Source organism: Emydura macquarii, unplaced genomic scaffold, assembly GCF_026122565.2.
Source record: "Emydura macquarii macquarii isolate MOO-44397 ecotype Brisbane River unplaced genomic scaffold, CSIRO-AGI_Emac_v2 contig_2988, whole genome shotgun sequence".
NCBI classification, from domain to species: domain Eukaryota; kingdom Metazoa; phylum Chordata; order Testudines; family Chelidae; genus Emydura; species Emydura macquarii.
In genome coordinates, this window is record NW_027133125.1 from 4,724,007 (window position 1) to 4,744,136 (window position 20,130).

At 56.9% G+C, this 20,130-nt stretch overlaps 1 protein-coding gene and 1 long non-coding RNA gene across 2 annotated transcripts; both read right to left on the bottom strand.

Annotated features, from left to right (window-relative positions):
* Positions 1-12,463: 12,463 nt before the first annotated feature.
* Positions 12,464-14,032, bottom strand: GPBAR1 (G protein-coupled bile acid receptor 1). The gene has a single exon (XM_067529441.1). The coding sequence runs from the start codon at positions 14,030-14,032 to the stop codon at positions 13,022-13,024; it is 1,011 nt and encodes a 336-aa protein (XP_067385542.1). The 3' UTR covers positions 12,464-13,021.
* Positions 14,033-18,196: 4,164 nt separating this feature from the next.
* On the bottom strand, positions 18,197-19,726 carry LOC137167804 (uncharacterized). The gene is made up of 2 exons (XR_010924198.1): positions 19,125-19,726; positions 18,197-18,664 (listed from the first exon to the last, which is right to left on the bottom strand). It is a non-coding gene; the product is annotated as an uncharacterized lncRNA (long non-coding RNA).
* Between the last annotated feature and the right edge of the window lie 404 nt (positions 19,727-20,130).

The following is a 20,130-nucleotide window of genomic DNA, read 5'->3' on the forward strand; positions in this document are numbered from 1 at the left end:
GGAGAGAGAAGGGTACACCCCCACCCCCACTCTGCATCCCGTACAAGAGCCTGGAAGGGTTTTCAACAGCGGGGTGGAGTGCAGAGATGGGGGCCTGCAGGGCGTAACAGAAATCTCAGTGTGGCCCAGGCCTGTGACTTTCGTGCAAACCTTGTGATTTTGCAGCTTTCCTTAAAGTCCCCAGATACTGGAACCTTGTTACTACCCTGAGCATCGCTGCTATCATTTAAAAAATACCTTTTAGCCTTCCTGGTTACAGGGGAAAACTTGAAAAGGTGGTCTCTGAATGCTCTAACACCAAATAACCGCTCTCCCCCCGCCCCCCGGCACCACATTCATTTTTCTTTCAATCTCATGAACACGGGGGCCCATACCGCACACGAGTTGTGGGAAACTAGCCGCCAGGGGCGATCAACCGCCCGTGTGAGGAAGACGAGTGTTGGGTACCAAACTGGGAAAGATCAGGGGGTTGGCGCTTGTTTGGGTTTTGAAATAGGGGGGAGAAGCGGGGCTTGGAAATAATGCCCTAACCCCCTCCCCCTCTCCTCTGTTGGAAGGATTCTCTGCCAACCCCCCCTGTTGGAAGTGCTGTTATTTCGGCCCCCCATAGCAGGACAGCGAGTTCTGACATTAGGGCTGTCTCCTGGCCCCAGCTGATGGATGCCAGAGGCGGGGGCCGCTCTCGTGGTGTTCTCTGGTTCATCCCCATGCGTCATGGGCACGTTGCGGGTCTGCTCTGCTTTAACTGAGCGAGAAGGAAGCCCGAGCCCTGGACAATGAGATGCAAGCCCTGAACTAAGAAGTTAAATACTAAGAGCCAGCTGGAGTTGAAAGGAAGGCGGTAAAGGGTCAGCGAGGGGCTGGGATAGATGGGCCATGTGTGCGGGGCTGGGGGCGGGAGGGCAGATCAGGAGGCGGCTGTGGCTGGGTCCTGGACGATGTCAAAGAGACAGGATTTACTCTGCCACAATCAGCCTCAGGGTTAGGAAGGGATTCGTCCGCCCGCCCCCGGCCGTGTCTGACGGCAGCTTTCCCGCTGCATCCCACCCGTTCCCGTCCCCGGGGCAGGAGGTGAGCCGCACGGCGGGTGCTTTTAAGAAACAAAATAGAAAATTCCTGGCCCTTTAAAGGCAATCTGGTGGCTGTGGAGGCCTAAGACTGATTTGCCCCCGTTTGGGGGAGGTGGGGAGGGGTGAAATGTCAGCAGCGCTAGGGCCAAAAACCAGGAAAAGGGGAATATCCTTCCAGTGCTTCACCCAGTCCCCGCGGCGGTCGGGCAGCAGGAAGGCAAGCCATGTGCCCCCCTGTCTGGTGAGCATCCTCAGCCGTGGCCCCTGCTAGGAGCCAGGGCCAGGAGTGGCCACACAGGGAATCCGCTCCCTGCTGGTTTGCAGCAGGACCCTGCATCTGGGTCTCAGCCCCCAGAGCCTCCCCCCAGCTCTGACTGCTTAGCCATCAGCCTCCACGCCCGCACCTCCCATTAGTCAGAATTCCTGGCGCTGGCTCAGGCCCCAAAACCCTCCCTGCTCTGACTCTTCCCCATCAGCCTCTGCACCCCGTGACCCTCCGTGCTGCGACTCACACCCCGTACTTGTGCTCACAGGGGACCTGAGTTGACCTGGGTTCATCCGTCTCCGCCGCCCCTCAGCTCAGGCCCGAAAGCGGCACGCCAGGGCTGTCTCAAAGCTGCATGCCCCCAGCTGCTCTCAGCCGTAGGACTCGAACCCAGGACCGTTGGCTCCCCTAGCACAGGAAAGCCATACACCCCCTGGCTCGCCCAAGTAGCATGGCTTTTCTATGCCGCGGGCTTCAGCCACAAGCTGGCGACTTTTCTACCTGCCCACTCAGCCAGGTACAGTGCATGCAACTTACGGACCGAGGACCCGGTGCAACGGGCTTCCCGCTTCTAGGGTGGCATTAAACCGGAGCTGAGGGATTTGCTGAGGGCCCCTGTTCTTCTCAACAACAGAGGAGAGCAACAAAAATGACAGACGCTTTAGAAAACCTGACCTAAGAGGAAGGTTACAAAGCAGACTCAGGGGGGGGGGGGGGGATCTGAGACCAGGCTTTTAATAGGTGATGGGCTGTTAGAAAGAGAACCGGGATCAATTGTTTTCCACGGCCACTGACGGTAGGACAAGCAGGAACGGGCTCAATCTGTGGCCAGGGCGAGTTAGGTTAGACATTAGGAAAAGTGTCTCACTCTCAGGGTCGTTAAAGGCTGGAACAGGCTTGCCAGGAAGGTCGTGGGCTCCCCGACACAGGAGGCTTTTAGGAAAAGGTTGGCCAGGCCCTGGCTGGGGATGGGCTCGGTTGGCTTGGTCCTGCCTCTGCGCAGGGGCCTGGACTTGGTGACTTCTAGAGGTCCCTCCAGCCGGACACGTCTGTGATCCCCGGCAAACGTTTGATTTCTGTTTCTGCCCCTCATCCCCCAGGTCTCGCCCTTTGCTACCTGCCCTGTTTTTGTCCTGGAAAACGTGAAAAATTACCCACAAATTGATTCCCCTCCCCCCTGCATTTTTGGTGTTTCATTGAAACATACAGAAAATTTCAGCTGAAACAAAAAAATTCTGAACCCCGTCCCGCTGCCCTGCTCTGGAACCAGCCCTGGATTTTACAACGCACCGTGGGGGCCCAGGTTCTGGTCTCACTCCCTGGCTAGGCAAGGCCTGTAAACGGATTTTATTACCTGCCATAGGTGGCAAATGATATTGTGGTTACAGGTGGCAGTCAGAAGGCCTGGGTACTAGACTGGGTTCAGGCACAGATGCACTGTAGGGCCATGGGCACTCTTTGATGGCCGGACTAAGAGAGGAGGATGCAGACTCCAGCGCAGGGGGGGGGGGCTCGAGGCGTCTGTCGCCCACAGCGAGTGACTCATGCCAGCTGAAAAATTAACCTCCGCTTCGACCGCTGCACCCTTTGCAAGCGAATCCCCCTCAGCCCCCCGCTCCCTCCGCGCAGACGTTTTCCATCGGAAAATGCCCTGCGAAAGGTCGCTCGCGCCCCGTCTGCTTTTCCTCTCCTGTCAGGCCGGTGCCAAGGCTGCTGCAGACTCCGAGGCCCGGTTCCAAGCTGTCCCTGGCAACGGCGCAATGGGAAGATGGCGGTGAACTAGCCAGGCCGGTCCTAGGCCCGTGTCTCGGTGGTTTATGGGCCATGTGGGTTTAGTGGAAGGAGAACAGGACGTGCTGAGCAAACACCTCCTGCTAGCGTGGCACAAGCTTACTCCAGTGCAATCACACCAGTTCAGTTAGCAGCGGTCCAGTTCCCTAGTGTAGACGCAGTCCCAGGCACACCTGGCGGGGGGTGGGGTTCCTGCCCGAACATGCAAGCAACACCTGTCTCAAACCAGAGAGGACAACGCCGTGTCGTGCAGGCAGCAGGCGCAGACAAACCCATAAGGAACAAGCCTGCAGACCCCGTGTGCTGATAAAATCCGCTGGGTATGACGTGCTGAGAATCCGGGAGGTCACAGCCGGGACGTGAAGCCAAGTCGGGGAGAGAGCGAGAGAGCGAGCGCTTTACCGTTAATATTTATACAGCGCAGCCAAAAATACTCAGCTTCCAGCAAAAACATTTAAACAGCTCGTTCGTGGAGCAAGCCAGAATGGATGACAGCGGGTCTCTTCTCCCCAGCATGGGGCCCAACAGTGGGTAGATGTCTGGCCCCAGGCCGGACCAATAGCAACACTGTTTGAACTGCAGCATGTTTTAATTTTCCTCAGCGTTGACACATGCTGGTGGCATCATGTCACGGAAGGGCCCGGAGATCACAGCCCCACGTGTGGGGTGCTGCATATACACACGGTGAGACAGTCCCTTCCCCACAGTGTTTGCAATCTAAACAGACAGTATCACGGGCCTCTTTGCTCCTTCCTGGCACCCCAGTTCCGGCCTGTTAAACTCAGCTGGCCCCCAGCATCATTACTGCCGCCACTGTGTGTTGGGTTTAGTAGCTGCCAAGCATTTTGTGATCCAGGCTGTGTGAGACACTATTAAATAACATGAGCGACTTTGAATCTGGAGTGACTCTGGAGTGACTCCGGATTTCCACCAGTGCACTGAGAGCAGCATCGGGTCCACATTTAATATAAAATGGTCAGGCTAAACAAGACGCAGGTGAGGCTAATCTGACACACACGCCCCCTTCCCCCTGCTGCATGCTGTGTTATCTAAACACACAGCCTCTTTGAACCCCACCTGAGCATCCAGTTTCGCTCCAGCTGTCTCTTCCCCTGGTCAGTTGAGGCTAATCCCTTTTCTAAAGGGCTCGCTCCGAAGAACTCAAACAGGCGTTTTACAGCAGGGAATGTGAACTGCGCCTAACAGCTCAATGCTATGGTGATGGGCAGAGAATCCTAGCAGATGAGGGTTGGAAGGGACCTCAGGAGGTATCTAGTCCTACCCCCTGCTCAAAGCAGGACCAACCCCAACTAAATCATCCCAGACAGGGCTTTGTCAGGCCAGGCCTTAAAAACCTTTAAGGATGGAGATTCCACCACCTCCCTAGGTAACCCATTCCAGTGCTTCACCACCCTCCTAGTGAAAAACCTTTTCCTAATGTCCAACCTAGACCTCCCCCACTGCAACTTGAGACCGTTGCTCCTTGTTCTGTCACCTGCCACCACTGAGAACAGCCTACCTCCATCCTCCCTGGAACCCCCTTTCAGGTAGTTAAAGGCTGCTATCAAATCCCCCCTCATTCTTCTCTTCTGCAGACTAAACAAGCCCAGTTACCTCAGCCTCTCCTCATAAGTCTTGTGCTCCAGCCTCCTAATCATTTTTGTTGCCCTCCGCTGTACTCTCTCCAACGTGTCCACATCCTTCCTGTAGTGGGGGTCCAAAACTGGACACAATACTCCAAATGCAGTCTCACCAATGCCGAATAGAGGGGAATAATCACTTCCCTCCATCTGCTGGCAATGCTCCTACTAATGCAGCCCAATATGCCGTTAGCCTTCTTGGCAACCAGGGCACACTGCTGACTCCTATCCAGCTTCTTGTCCACTGTAACCCGCAGGTTGTTATCCAAATAACAAATATCACAGGATCTTTGTCAGGGGATAAGGCAACAAGTCACATTTATTGTGAATACAGAAATTTGGGCAATAGTATCAATAATGCAAATACCAGGGAAACAGGATCAACACTGTAACAGTATCAATATTGTGCTTTATCTAGTGATTACAAATACAGAGACTCTTGTCCTTGTTGAACCTCATCAGATTTCTTTTTGGCCCAATCCTCCAATTTGTCTAGGTCCTGTATTTGTCTGTATCTTATCCCTGCCCTCCAGCGTCTCTAGCGCTCCCCTGATGCATCAGCATAAGAAGAGAGATCAATCCAGAAGTGGCATTTTATTAGAACAGGTTTTAAATGCTTCAGTTTGGCTTTCACCGTGTGACAGGACCCTGCTAATCGGAGCTCCGCTTTGTAAGATGCAATTCATCCAAAAGGTCGCTCCCGCTGCGGGGGGAAGGAATCCGAAAGCTGCCCAGTCTCCACGAGGTGGTGCTGTGCTCGCCTGAAGAGCAAAGGCCAACGTTCAAATGTGAGAGGTGAAGCCAGCAAAGCCAGCAGAGTTATGCCAGGGTGAGTTCGGACTGGCGTGTGGGAACGCAGCGCTCAGCTCGTCTGTGAGGTACATGTGCAAGGAGGCTGCAGAGCAGAGCTAATCCGCTGGCAGGCTGGCTGAGCATTTGCTACGGAGGTGGGCCCTTCCAGGCGTTTATTATGATGCTCCTAACTGGAGGGGGGCATCATGGTACGAGAGCCACTTTGAAGCAACTCAGCATGTGGTATCCGAGCACCTCGCCCCTAGGTTTTGTCCCCCGGGGGGAATAATTGCCAGCTGATCTCAGAGAGGTGAGTGCCTCAGAAAAGCACGTTAGAAAGAAAGAGAGAACCGGGCGCTTAGACAGCACGGGGGACAACTGAGTGAAACCGAGCCAAAGGGGGAAAAAATGTCGTCTTAATAGCAGGGGGACTGTCCTTATGGCGAGAGGTTGACTAGCCCCCCAAGAGATGTGGTGGAAGCCACGTTGCTTGAGTCAGTTAAAAGTCGACGAGAGAACTCATTGCACATTCACGCCTCCACCCAGGGACGAGCTAGGACCGGCTAAGTCATCCATCCCCATCTATCTCTGTGCCTTTCCAGGGAAGGCTAGAAATCCCAAGCTCTTAGGAGACGGAAGAGGCTCTCGTCATGAGGTGTGGGGTGCCGCCAGCCAGAAACATTAGAAAATCACAAGAAAGGCCCCAAAAAATCACAACATTATCTTAAAAAACATGAGATTTTAAAAGCTAGTCTTTGAGTTCCTTTCTTTGCCTTCTGGCTTTCGAGCCCTCAGGTCACGCAGTCAGGATTTTCTCTGCAGCCATGAGGGCTAGACACTTATTTTTTTACTGAAAGCTGAGCGTCTCACCTAATCACATGACTCCCGGTGCTGGGGCTTTCAAGTAAAGCATCCAGTATTGTAAGATTCTTGCTAAAAAGCACCAGGCGTGGAAATGTGGCATGTGGTTGTCCAAGATCGCACCGTGGGTCTGGGCCTCTTTTACACTGGCAAATTCATTGCAGGAAATCAGTCTGCTCCTGTGTGTTAGTCTGGTTAAGGTGCAGATTGAATTTACAATAATGTGTTTAGTGTTTAGACATTATGAAATGCTTGTAAATTGCTGCCTGCCCTAATCGAACTGACCCTAGCTTTATCGCACGCGACAAGGTAATATTTACGTGTTTGCTTTATAACTAAAAAAAGTTTGCGTAGAAACAGTGAACCCATCAGGCGGGATCATCTCCTGCCCATCAAAAAGGCTATCAAAATTAAATGGGCCATCGTGGACCATCACAAGACAAAAACTGTGTTAATTGCCCCTTCACATCCAGGAAGAGGATGTGCAAACCGGCTCAGCCCATCAGCTTGAATTCTGGAAGAAGGGAATAAAAATAGCAGGCAAGAAAAATGTTCAGCTCTTGGGCTGTTTGGATTCTCATAGTGCCTCAGCTACGAAACAGAAGCAGCGACGCCCTGGGTGAGCCCTAAAAGACATTAAGAGCTGACAGATTGCTACAACTCCATTGCTTTTAAAAGCATGTTTGTGTGTGTGTGTTTGCTTGATTCAGCTTTGTAATCACTCTCGCATTTCTTTACGTGGTTAATAAACCTTTGGTTAGTTCGCTCCAGGGCTGGCTACAAATGTCTCTGCTGTGAGGTCTGACCTGGGGGAAGGGACTGGTCTCCTGGGACAGGGAAGAACCTGGATATCTGTGTTCTTTGGTGTCTAGCAACTGACTGCCACTGAGTCCTGCATGCTTGGGTGGCCAGATAGACTGGTGTGCTGGAGAGGACTGGCCGTAACGCCCATGCTACGCTGTTCTAGTGCTTTAGCAGGTCACGCTTGTTACTGGGCGGGTGAAATCGAACAGACCATGCCCCAGTTTGGGGGGGCTGCCATGTTTGTTGTCAATCTGCCCGGAGGTTGGCCCTCCCGGTCGTCAGCCGGTCCAGATGGCGTGACAGCCTCCATTTCCCCGCCACCCGGTAGGGACCAGTCCAAAACAAGCGTTTCTTTGTGTCTCGAGGGCTTCGTTTATTGGGCATGAAAATGGAGGCAAGTAAACCTGGCTTCTGGGAACAGTCTTTGTCTCCAGTTCATTCGCATCAAACCCTGTCGCGTCTCTTCCCGAAAGCAGCCACGAGGCCCTCGCCTTCTGGGCCCTGCCCCCCCCGTTCCTCCCCAGCAATCCCCCCGTCAGAGCCTGTCTCAATTCCTCCCCTAGGAACTAGTCTTTTCATTCCCTCCCTCGCCCGTGCTTTCAGATGACCTGCTCCCTCGCTGGGAGCTACCTTTTAAATGCAGGCCTCTCTAGGGGCCCTTTCCTCTCCCGCTCCCTATCGGGGACGCCCCATCTATCCTTGATTTCACCATGCAGCCCCTGCAGCCTTCGTATAGGAATCCGGTGCTCTGCTACTGACTGGCAATAACCCCGTGCCTCCAGTCCCCCGATGCTCCCAGGCAGAGTTCATAGGGCCACCATGGGGCCAGGTTCCCTTTGAAGGGCGACCGGCCCCATGACAGTGATGCTTCAGGGAGATTCTGTTGCCTGTCCCAGGAAGCCAGCCAGACAGGATGACGCCGGGTGGATTCACATGCGGCTGAAGATCCTCTTTCTGGTTGCAAGAGGAGAATAGAGGGACGGCCCTGAGCTTTCCCGGGCAACTCAGTTTGTCAACAGCCAAAGCGAGAGGGCGTCAGCTCAGGAGATGAAATCGAGGGCCTCTTTTCACTTCCCCTGCCCTGCATCTCTCTCTCTTTCCCCCCGCTGCCTTTCAGCCGGAGGGATTTCCAAGCCCCTTCCAAGCGAGATACGCAGGGATCTCGTTATTCCTGGGATTGGTACCTGTGCTAAACAGCCATTGCCACAACTCCCCGGGATTCTTCCTCTCTGGAAGTGACGACTGGACGCCGTCTAAAAGATCTGGTCTAGCCCAAACAGAAGCGACGGGGGTGATGCAGGAATCACTGTCCTGGTCCTACTGGATTATCAGAACAGTCCTTTCTGGCCTTAAAACCTCTGCATTTTTCTCTGCAGCATCACCCATCCGAGGGCCAGCCACTCAAGCATGGGAACTCGTGGGCAGAGGGGCCATGCTGCAGAGATATGACCTGAAACCACATTAGCCTCTTCACCCGCCCGACAGTCACCCAGAGAGCAGCTGGTTTGGGCTCCCGCCTGTCTCGGATCACAGGGAGGGAGCGCAGGGGAAGGCGTCCGGCTGATATTAGCTGTGGGCCAGCACGGAGCCATGCAGGAAATTTACAGCTAAATTAGAAGTCACTGAAACTGTTGTCCATCTTCCCCAATGACTCCCCCTCCCTGAACCACAGCTGCCCCTTGGGATTCCCTCCTATGCTTTATTGGGAGGGGACAAATCACCCGGGGGGGGCTAGTGACTTGCCCATCGCCAGCAGCACCGGCTGATCCTGTCTGGGTGCAGTTTCCACAGGCCTCCTTCGGTGGCCTCCTTGGCAGCACATTGTCCCGCCACCAGACGGTGCTTGCAGGAGGACGCCTCGTTCTGCTGGGCCGTGAGAGACGCTGTGGCTGGCCAGACCTGTACGGGGATGGAGGAGGTATCTGAGCTCATCTTCTACGGCCACACTCCCGGGACGGCTCAGGGCAGGAGAGGGCATCCGGCCTGCACGGGCAGCACTAAGGGTCATGATTGATCTGGAGGATGGGGTGGATGCACCCTCAGCATGTTTGCAGATGACACTAAGCTGGGGGGAGTGGTAGATACCCTGGAATGCAGGGATAGGATACAGAGTGACCTAGACACATTGGAGGATTGGGCCCAAAGAAATCTGCTGAGGTTCAACAAGGACAAGTGCAGAGTCCTGCACTTAGGACGGAAGAATCCCATGCACTGCTACAGACTGAGGACCGACGGGCTAGGTAGCAGTTCTGCAGAAAAGGACCTGGGGGTGACAGTGGATAAGAAGCTGGATATGAGTCAGCAGTGTGCCCTGGTTGCCAAGAAGGCTAATAGCATATTGGGCTGCATTAGTAGGAGTGTTGCTAGCAGATGGCGGGAAGTGATTATTCCCTCTATTCAGCATTGGTGAGGCTGCATTTGGAGTATTGTGTCCAGTTTTGGGCCCCCCACTACAACAAGGATGTGGACAAATTGGAGCGAGTCCAGTGGAGGGCAACAAAAATGATGAGGGGGCTGGAGCACAAGACTTATGAGGAGAGGCTGAGGGAACTAGGCTTGTTCAGTCTGCAGGAGAGAAGAATGAGGGGGGATTTGATAGCAGCCTTCAACTACCTGAAAGGGGGTTCCAGGGAGGACGGGGCTAGGCTGTTCTCAGTGGTGGCAGATGACAGAACAAGGAGCAACGGTCTCAAGTTGCAGTGGGGGAGGTCTAGGTTGGATATTAGGAAAAGCTTTTCCCCTAGGAGGGTGGTGAAGCACTGGAATGGGTCACACCTTTGTCTTATATAGGTGCCTGTTACCCTCCAGCCCCCTCCCAATTTTTCGCACTTGCTCTGAGATCACCCTCCATGCATCGCTTGCACCAGCTTGTTTTCTAACGCACGTGTGAGCCCAGCTGGGTTTTAAAATCGCTTCCCAAAAATGCGGCCCCGTGATGTTAGCCGGGGACCCGCATTTCGGAGGCAGGGGGCTCAGTAAGGCAGGACAAAATGATGGTTCAGGTTGGGGTCTGGCTCCAGTAGACATACTGGTTCGAACTGGTTCTCCTGAGCTGGTTCCACTACCTGCTAACAGAGAGGGGCGCGACGCCACAAATTGCCAGGCTGCGGTCGAGCCAGGAAAGGCGCGCCCAGGGCTGTGCAAATCCCCGGCGCGGGGGAGCACGCACACAGATGGAGGGACAGACTCAGAGGTGGGAGATGCAGCCGGGATCGGCCAGGGACGGAGCGCAGGGCCGGCTGCGTGTCTCTCCGATGGAGGCAGGGCCAGATGCAAATCCCTGGGCTGGCGGATTTGCTTAGCAAAGAGCTGGGTGATGTGGGCGCAGCCCCGAGATGGCAGAGATAAGAGCAGGCACACAGGGGAAGGGACACCACGGGTGCTGGGTGCAGGGTAAGAGGCCCCAGGACAGAATGGGGGGACTGCAGGCCCCAGGAGGGTGAATGGGGACAGTGCGGGGTCTAGGACCCCAGGAGGATTCAGGGCACCAGGAGCTGGAAGGAAACCGGGAGACCTATGGGCATCAGGTCTCTGTGGGGGAAGTGGGACCCTATAATCAGGGCAGCAGGACCCCAGGGTGCACCCCAGGGGCTAATAGGGGGATAACGGGGGTGCTGCAGGCTGGACTCGGGGGGGGGTACGCAGGCAACAGCCCCCCCCCGGGAAATGCATAGACAAAAGAGTGCCCCCTTTCCACCCCCCGCACACACCCCGAAGGGGGCAGCCCCACCTGAGACAGTCCTTGCCATGGGCAGCTTCGGGGCGATGCTGGGTGGTCTCCACGGGAGGAACCGCTCCCCATCCCTGCCCCTTGGGCTACCTGCCAGGTTTCCACTGAGCCAAAGGCTGTTCTGGAGCAGCCCCCCAGAGAGCAGACAGGGCCGGATCCCTCGGGACCGGTCCTGCCCCGCTCCGTTAGCTAGAGGGGCCTTCCCCGGCTGTTCCCCATCCCACGCCCGCCTGGCCTGGCGGGCAGGGGCCAAGCTATGTCGTGCGGGCACCACGGGGCAGTCGGCAAGCTGGGGGCAGGGGGTTCTGCAGCTCAGCTCCGGGCCCCCACCCAACTTTACTGATGTCCCTCCTGGCTGAGCTGGGAGCTGGGGGGGGGCTGGGGATCAGGACTGATGTAAAAGGGGACGGGCCAGTTGTTTAAAGCCTCCCTGTGGCATATCCAGGCCCCCTCAGCGTCCTTCCCCCCACCCCCAACTCCTGGGCAGGGCTGGATCAGGGCCCAGAGGGTGCTGGGACATACTGGCACGGGGCAGGTCCTTCCCACACTCGGCCCTGGCTTGATTCCCACCTGGCCTGCGAAACAAGGGGGGAGCCCTGGGGCAGGCCCAGCCGGGATGGAAGTTCCCCACGAGGCCTGGAGAAAGGGTCACAGGAAAAAAACCCAGTTGCAAAGCAGAAGTCCCTGGGAAGCAGCTGGGCTGTGGGATAAACAGTGGGTGGGACCAGGCTGCAGCGAGGGACCCGGCCACAGTGAATATCCGCCCCCAGGAGAGCCAGGATCCCAGGCTCGCCAAGGGACCGCCGCCAGCCAGCCACACGCGAGCAGCAAGAGAAATCAGGCCGCAGTTCCCGTAGGGAAGGGTCCATCAGCCAACGCACGGGGCCGCGGCCCGCCACGTGGGATACCCCTTCCCGGCTCCGTGGCCTGACGCTTGTGCCTCTCCGTGGGGAGACGCGATCAGAGGAGAGGGGTGCGGACCAGGCATGGAGCATCTGGTGCCCTCAGAGCCAGGCCGAAGGGCACCCAGGACCGAGACGGCACCGGGCATGGCCGTACAGGGGGGCGAGGGTGCCTGAAGCCTGTAGACTCCTTTCCCCACCCCACTGAGTCTCCAGCCAGTCACTTTCTGTCCCCACCCTCTGCTCGCTGAGGGCTGTGGTTTTTTACCCACATGGGAGCAGTTTCTGGCTTCCTGTGTTGCGGGCTGACACATCCGTGACCGTAACGTCAGCTCGGCAGAACAGGGGACAGGAAGGAAAAGCGGGAGCTCTGCCGTCAAGCAATCTCACCCCCTGAAGCGCCCGTCTCTGAACCCCCAGGGGGTGTCATGCCCTGGTCCGATCTGGGACCCACGCAGCACTAACCCCACTTTTGAGGGGGTGCTACCGTCCAATCGCACGTGGGGGCATGGAAACGCTGAAGGCAGCGCCAGCGAGGGTGCTGGGGCGCCAGAGATCCCACCTCCGCTGGCAGCAGGAATACAGAGGGCCTCCCTCAGAGCTTTAATACAGACTTCACCCTGGGCTGAGGGGGTGCAGCGACATTACACAGCCACCGCAGGGTTAACGCCGCCAAGGCGGGCGGCCAGAGCACCCTAGACCCCGCCAGGATCGGGCCCCACCTCAGCCCAGAAACTCAGGTGTCCCCCCCCCGGTCCAGGGACGAATACATTTCAGGAGCATCATCGCGGGACAGACGCCGCCCCAGCCCACGGGGTTGCAGGCGGGCGGCTGGCGTAGGGAGGGGTCCGGCCGCTCAGCAGCCGAGACCGTTCCCGGAATCGACGCCCTGCTTTGAGAAACGCCGGTGCCAAGACCCGACTGGCCGAGGCAGGAGAAAGCAGCTTGTTCGTTAGGCCAGTGGCAGGGCAGATGGCGGCAGCGGGGTGAGGGGGTAGGAGGTTACCTGCCCGCCTCAGTCCTTAAAACCTAACGGCCCAGTAAAATCACGGGATCCCTTCGGAGGGGCCCTGTGGACCCCCCCAGCTGCTTAGCCCTGGGCTTCTCTTGTTGTGGTACGAGGCCCTTGTTGCAGGTTCGGTGTCTCCATCGCGAGGGCCAGGCCATCAGCCGGGAGCTCCGGCCAAGCCTTCTGCCGGAGGGGCCCTGCCCCGGGACGTCCTCCCCTCCCCTCGCTCACCGCCCTGTGCCCTGCAGCTGCCCCAGCCCTTGGCGGCCGCGTCCCTCCAGAACTGCGTGTACTGCCGGCTGCTGAGGCCCAGGATGACGGGCACCAGGGCGGCGCTGCCACTGCCCACGCAGGTGAGGATGACGAGGGTGGCCGTGTCGATGGAGTACTTCTGGAGGGCCAGCACGGAGACGTGCAGGCCGGCCACGTAGGGCACCCAGCAGGCCAGGAACATCAGCGAGAGGCAGGCAATGCACTTGGCGTGCCTCAGCTCCAGCTCCTGCTCCAGCTCCGAGCGGCCCTGGCCCTGGCGCCCGGCCCGCAGCACCTTCTTGATCTCCTGCAGCTGGCGCCTGGCCGCCCGCAGCACCTGGGTGGCCATGAAGGCCATGGCCAGGATGGCGGGGATGAGGAAGCCGTAGATCTCCAGGTAGAGGTAGGCAGTGGGGAAGACGAGGTGGTAGGAGCAGTTGGATTTGGGCTCCCAGTGGTTCCAGCCCAGCACGGGCAGGCAGGCGAAGAGCAAAGGCAGCGCCCAGGTCAGGAGCAGGCAGAGGGGCACCCAGCGGTGCACCCACAAGTGGGGGTAGTGCAGTGGGTAGCTGATGCACAGGTACTTCTCGTAGTGCACCACCAGCAGGTTGGCCAGGAAGGAGAGGAAGAGGAAATTGGGGGCCACGTGGATGAAGAAGCAGCTGTGATAGCCCCGGCTGTCCTCCAGCCTCTGCCGGGGGATGAAGGGCAGGGCCGCCCCGGCCAGGAGGTCGGCAAACAGCAGGCTGAGGAAGAGCCGGTTGGCCGTGCCGTGGAGCTTCCGGTTGAAGAGGATCCCGAGGATGATGAAGAGGTTGGCCAGGATGATGAAGACCGAGAGCGGGGCCGACAGCCAGAAGATGAGGCGCATCGTGCCGCTCCTCTCCGCCGTGGAGTTCCCCGAGGAGTTCTCCATCCCTCGGCTCAGCGCTGGCGGCGGGCCGGGGCGGGATCAGGCCGTGCAGAGAAGGTCTCGGGGCTCATCCTCCGCCCTCCCTCAGGACAGGACGCAGCCTCCTGCCGGGAGAGAGACCGTATCGTAGCGTTACTCTCTGCAGCGCCTCCCTTCTGCCTAGACCCCTGGCATGTCCACGGGCCCTGGAGAATCTATCATTTCCTGTCTCAGCAGCAGCCCGCCTGCGGCCATGACATCAGGCCCAGGTGGTGTAAGATCTCCCCAGCCTTCCTGTGGTTCAGCTGCCTCCCCGGGATGCACAAACAGGAACTTGCAAACTTACGAGAGGGCATGCTGCTGGAGGGGATGGGGTGGCCGACCCCAGAGGCGGCATGCTGCTGGAAGGGGGCACCGACCTTTTGTTAAACTTGGCCATAAAACCAAAGTTACTGATGTGATCCCGCACAGCTGGGAAGGGTCCCATGACGCTTTGTGCAGGGGTCTAAGCTACCACACCCCGGGCACCCGTCAGACAGGAGACAAGGCAGCAAAACATACCAAAAAGGCCTTGAAAAACCCAGGAGGTAAATCAACTAGCTAAATCAGTTGAGCTAAAAAGCCACACGCGTGAGAAAAGGAGGCATAGATAGAGGTGGACAGATTAGATGAGTGGCTCTAGATATAATTCCTGTCATGGATTTTGTTTATTTAAAGAGAAACAGCTACAAAAGCCACCTCTTTGGTAAGTCTGAAGTGCCCAGGCTGTGCGAACAAAAACCTGACAATTCATGGTCTGATCACAATAGGTTGGCTCTCCCTCAATCACAAATCCACGACCCGGGGTCCAAGAAAGACAGGATTTATGTTCATCCAGCAGTGTGAGCCTCCCGCTGCTCAGAACCACCCGTTCAAACAGGCAGCAGAAAGGATGCCAAAGCAGTATTTAAATCATGTGTCTCCACCACAGCTAGTTCACTGTTTGCAAAAGCACTGAGACATATCGATCTGTACCGAACCCCCTGCCCCGCATGTTTAGACTGTGACAGTATCTCTGTGTGTGATGGAAATCAACACGTAAACATTGCTTGGGATTAGGCACTTGACTCCGTGCTTGGTTGGCTGATAAAGGCACCAGAGCCCCTGTTCTGGTGAACGCGTGGCTCCGAAACGCGGCGCGACAAGCTAATACCTGGCCTTCCGTCAGCGCCGTCTGCTGGTGCTTTATTGTAGTTCAGCCCCCTTCAGCGACGCTGCTCCTTTGCCCTCGCTGGCGTTAGGCTTCGGCTTGGTAGAAGTGAGGAGAATATTAGTGTGTTGATGGCGCCACGTTTCTAGCAGGGGTGGACTTTCTTCTCTCTGCTCAGCGGCCCCCATTTGGGCAGACTGTCTGGGCTGAGGAGGAGACAATTGACAGGTCACCTTGGACCAGGGACCTGCTTGCTGTGCCTCGGTTTCCCCATCTGCCTAAAGCGGTGATTCTCAACCTTTCCCGACCTCCGTACCCCGATTCGTCTTGTGTGCCCTGAGTTTCACTGCACTTAGAAACCACTCGCTTACAATCAGACAAAACAATACACGTCACAGCACACAATTGCTTCCTTTCTCATTTTTACCATACAATCATAAACTAAATTGCCACCCCCCCACGTTGAGAACCACTGATCTAGTACATAGAGCAATACAATCAAGTCATTGACGCTGAAATTTTAGTTTGTGCTGACTTTGCTAGTGCTTTTCAAGTTGCCTGTTGTAAAACGATGCATAGATCTAGACGAGCTGATGTGCCCCCTAGAAAACCTCTGTAGACCCCCAAGGGAACATGTACCCCTGGCTGAGAAGCACTGGCCTAAGGAGCTTTGAGATCCTCGGATGAAAGGCGCCATCTACATGCAACGTACGGTCATTAAGGCCAGGCTGTACCCACCCCGTCTCCAGCCTGCAAGACCCCTTATCAACAAGCCAACCAGAGTCCAGTGAAAGCTATGAAGCCTATGGGGTGTCAGGCTGGTACAGCTTAGCACCAGGAAGAGAAAGGCAATACGGGGAAAGGTCTCACTGTCACGCCTGCTGCAACGCCCTCGGCAGGGACCTGCGGGCAGCGGGGCAGGGGGTAACAGCCCGGCAGGATTCTCCACCGCTTCATTAACCAGACGGTTTCTCTCCCACCTGCAGTCCAGCTCGCCCACCTGCCTCTGGTCAGGACAATTCACCTGCCACCCTCGGCAGACTAGTCATCATAAGTGTCTGCGCATCAGCCTCCGCCCTGTCACAAACTCCTCTGACTCTTGGCTTCGGGCTGACGAGATTTCCCCCTTAGGTGGCCAGACACTCTCGGCCCACGGGAATGTGGCGCAGCGTCGCTGGGGGGCCGTGCCCATCCTCTGAAGCATCCCGTCTGTTGACAGTGGTTTTAAAGTGAAGTCCGGGCTGCTGGACGGAGTCACTGCTTATCTCCAGAGCCGGTGAAATGGCCCTCCCCAGGAGATCCACTGGAGAGCCGGAGTGCTTTGCCGAGACTGCTGGAACGGGCGCCAGGCCACGCCACAGGCGCTGCTGCTGCCTCGCTGGGAGATGAAGGGGCGGGGGGCTGGTTGGGGACCGGCCAAGTTAAACTGACTGGAAAGCCCAGCCTGAGGCCGGAGACACTTGGCGCACCCAGCAACGGAGGCATCGAGGCCCGCGTTCCATTCACAGCCCATTGAGTCAAGCCGCCGGCAGCTGGCCCCTTGCCACGCCGGCTCATTTGCCAGAGGCGAAGAATCATAAAAGGCTTTGCACCAGGGGAAACACACTTTGCCTTGGGTGCAGGAGCAGCCGGCGCTGGGCAGCCGTGGCAATAACCGCCGCAGGGATGGGCCTTTAATGGACTCATAAAGAAACTGGAGCGAGGACGCAGGCTTGGTAGGGAGCAGGCAGATTGCCCTCTCCGGGGGCCAATTAGATTATTACAGCTAGATAATGACAGGCAGGAGCCTTTGATCGAACCAGACACCCCCCCCCCACCCTCCCCAGCTGAGAGCAGGTCGCAGCAGAACAAGCTGCTCAGCTTTTATTTCATTAAAATGTCATTTTCTGAGTCGAAGCGGATTCAGCGCCCAGGAAACGTGTATCCAGCGGGGCCATGGCTGCTCCTCCACCACGACCCAGCTGGGATCAGGCATTGAACCAGGCCACATGAGATCTGGGCACTTGATCGCGCTGTGCCTCGGTTTCCCCGTCTGTTCTCCTGCCTGCCTGCAGCTGTCTTGTCCCTTTAGAACGTGACCCCGGCAGCCGTGGGACTGTCTCTTGCCGTGTCCACGCAGCACCCAGAACAATGGGACCCTGATCAAAGTTAGGTCCCTATGTACTTAAAGGGACAGCTGCAGGGACTCCCCCCGCCCCCCAAGGCATATTCATCTTTCATGGCCCATTCCATCCCCAGCCTCTCGGCTGACCCCATCCACAAGGCATCGAGTATTCCCCAGGGTGGCAGCAGGCTCCAGAGGAGGGGACACATACTAGGAGACCTGGCTTCTATTCCATGTGCTGCCAGCGACCCTGCCCCCGTCTTTGTGCCTCAGTTTCCCCATCTGTAAAACGGGGGTAACGACAGTGGCCCACTTGGGTGCAAAGCACTTTAAAAATCAAGGGGGGGGGGGGCAAGAGAAGGAAGGCGTGTGAAAAGGCGCTGATGGGTTTGATTGCATGGACAAACCGATCACCACAGCCTGGGCTGAGACCTGCTAACTCGTTTCACAGGATCCCCGCAGCAGCGAGTAACCATTTCTGGTCAGTAAGACCCCCGGGGTGCCGATTTAAACCAGCAAAGATTAAAGGGACAGAGCACCCCTCTTCCCATCGCACGTGCCCAGTGCTCTAGAGGTCACGTGTTTTTCTATCTCCTGCCCAGCCTGTAGGAGCTGGCCCCACAAAAAGCCGAGTGCAGGACTGGGAACTTCAGGGCGGCAGGATCTTGGCTAAGCAGCATGAGCAGGGAAACGTCTCTTATTTCTGATGTGGGGGGAAGCGGCTTCTTCTGGGGCCACTTTCCCCCAATCACCAGAAAATTCTTATGGTTCTTTCTCCCCCCGCTGACCCTCCCCAGGGGAACGTGGAGAGTCATTTTAGTTGTACAGAGCCTCCTGGCAGGAGGGGGCGGTGAGGTACAGAACACAATAAAACACATTTCCACGCCCTGTCATCCAACGTTCCTCAACGCTTTTATTGGCATGCCAGCCGCTTCACCTAGCGCCGAAATCCAGGCACCTCTGGGGTGGAACGCAGCAGCTATTTCACAGCCCACAGCAACGCTGTGCAACAGCTCAGGGCCGGAAGTGATAAAGCAGCCCGTCTCTAAATTCAACAGGAAAAGAGGGTGAGATGACGAGTGAATCCCCTCTCGGGACTGCGGCCAAGTCAGGGGGAGAACTCTTCTGAAAGTGCCAGGCGGTCTTTAGTAAGCATAGCTGCGGGTTTGTCATCTCACTGTTCACATCAGCAGCCGGGGCGGGGGCTGAGTTCCTACCATCTTAACCAGGCTGAACCTGATGATCTCCAGAGGAGAAAGCGGGTTTTAAATCTAATTCATTCTTCTCTTAAGATGGTTCGCTGGCTCCATTCCTGTAGTATCTGAGCCCCTCACGCTCTTTAACGTACTTGCCCTTCCAGCAGCTGAGGGAAACAGAGAAGTGCCACTTTCCCCTTTCTGCAGCCAAGGTACAGAAATGCTAAGAGAGGGGCCCGAGGCCATAGAGAAAGGCTGTAGCGAAGCAGGAAATGGACCTAGGGCCCCTGAGTTCCCCACTGCCTGGTATGGCCTCCTTCCTCATTCTCTAAAAATGGAGAAATACAAACCCGGATCCTTCTAGTGAGAAACCTTTAGCCCTGAGACTTGAAACTGAAAACTAATGATCCAGGAAAGGGCTGTGTCTTGCTGTGTCTCGGCCATTTGGGGGCCCTGATCTGAGCTACAAGGAATTCCACCTTGCCATAAACAGCCAACCCCCCATTACAATTGCCTGGACTAAAGACCTGGAGCCCAGGTTACTAGCCCAGCGCCTGGCCGTGGGGGCTGAAGCTGCTCAATTTCTCCCACGCCCCCTTCAGCTAGAAGGAAAACAAGCCAACTTACATCAGTGCTGGCAGCAGGTCCCCCGACCACTGGGTCCCTGCCTCGCCCGGGGGAGTAACCCGCTCTTCTGCCACTTCAATCACCCCCTTTGGCAGGCAGCAGGTTGTGCCCGTCTCCTCTGCAGCCTCTCTGCAGAGAGCACAGTCTGGCTGGCCACAGGAGGAGTGCAGAGAAGACAGGGTGTGATGGGAACAGACAGTCCCCAGCCACTCCCCTACTAGGGAAGGGCCAGGGGAACCAATAGCTCTTTCCCCTCCTTAGCTGGACTGATTCTTCTCCTTCCCCCAGGCGGAGCAGTCCCCCTCACCCTCCCCCCCAAATTGCTGGCAGCAGGCCTGGAGGGGGAAATGAGCAGGGCATTCCCTGCCAAGTTCTCTGCTCCGTGCTGGCTTCTGCCGGGACTCTCCTTCCTTGGGGTGTCCTGATCCTTAAGGGGTGTGAGACCAGACAGGAGGGCAGCCCGCTCCGTTCTGCGGCTGTCCATGGCCTTGCCGGGGGATCCAGAGACTGCAGGATCCTCTCCAGCACAGCCTGCCCCTCGCCGCCCCACTCCTGCCTGCCTGCCCGGGCTGAGACTTTTCCATTGCACAGTGAGGCAAACGGGCAGATGTGCGTTAACAAACCCGGGCAGCCTTCACCCAGCCCTCCTCGCAAGCCTTAAGTGTCAGCAAAGCTCTCCTCGGCCCAGCACCCACCACAAGGGACGGGGACTTTGTAAGGAGACAGGGTCCATTAAATGCATGCAAGACAAATTAAGGGAATGCAACGGGCCAAGGGCACCAAGGAATTATCGGTTTGTGCTTTGACAGCACCTCTCCTCAGCAGATCCCAAAGTGCTGCAGGCAGCAGTTAACTCAGCCCCACCGCCCCGGGTATTAGCTCCCTTTTACAGATGGGGAAACTGAGGCACGGGGCAGTGACTCACCCCAGAAGTCATTGGCAGAGCTGGGAACAGAATCCAAGAACCATAACCCTAACCCATAAACCTTGACAGGCCTTCCCTCCG

What these genes read in the sequence shown, in the direction of transcription:
- GPBAR1 (XM_067529441.1), bottom strand. Translation starts at nt 14,032, where the DNA reads ATGGAGAACTCCTCGGGGAACTCCACGGCGGAGAGGAGCGGCACGATG.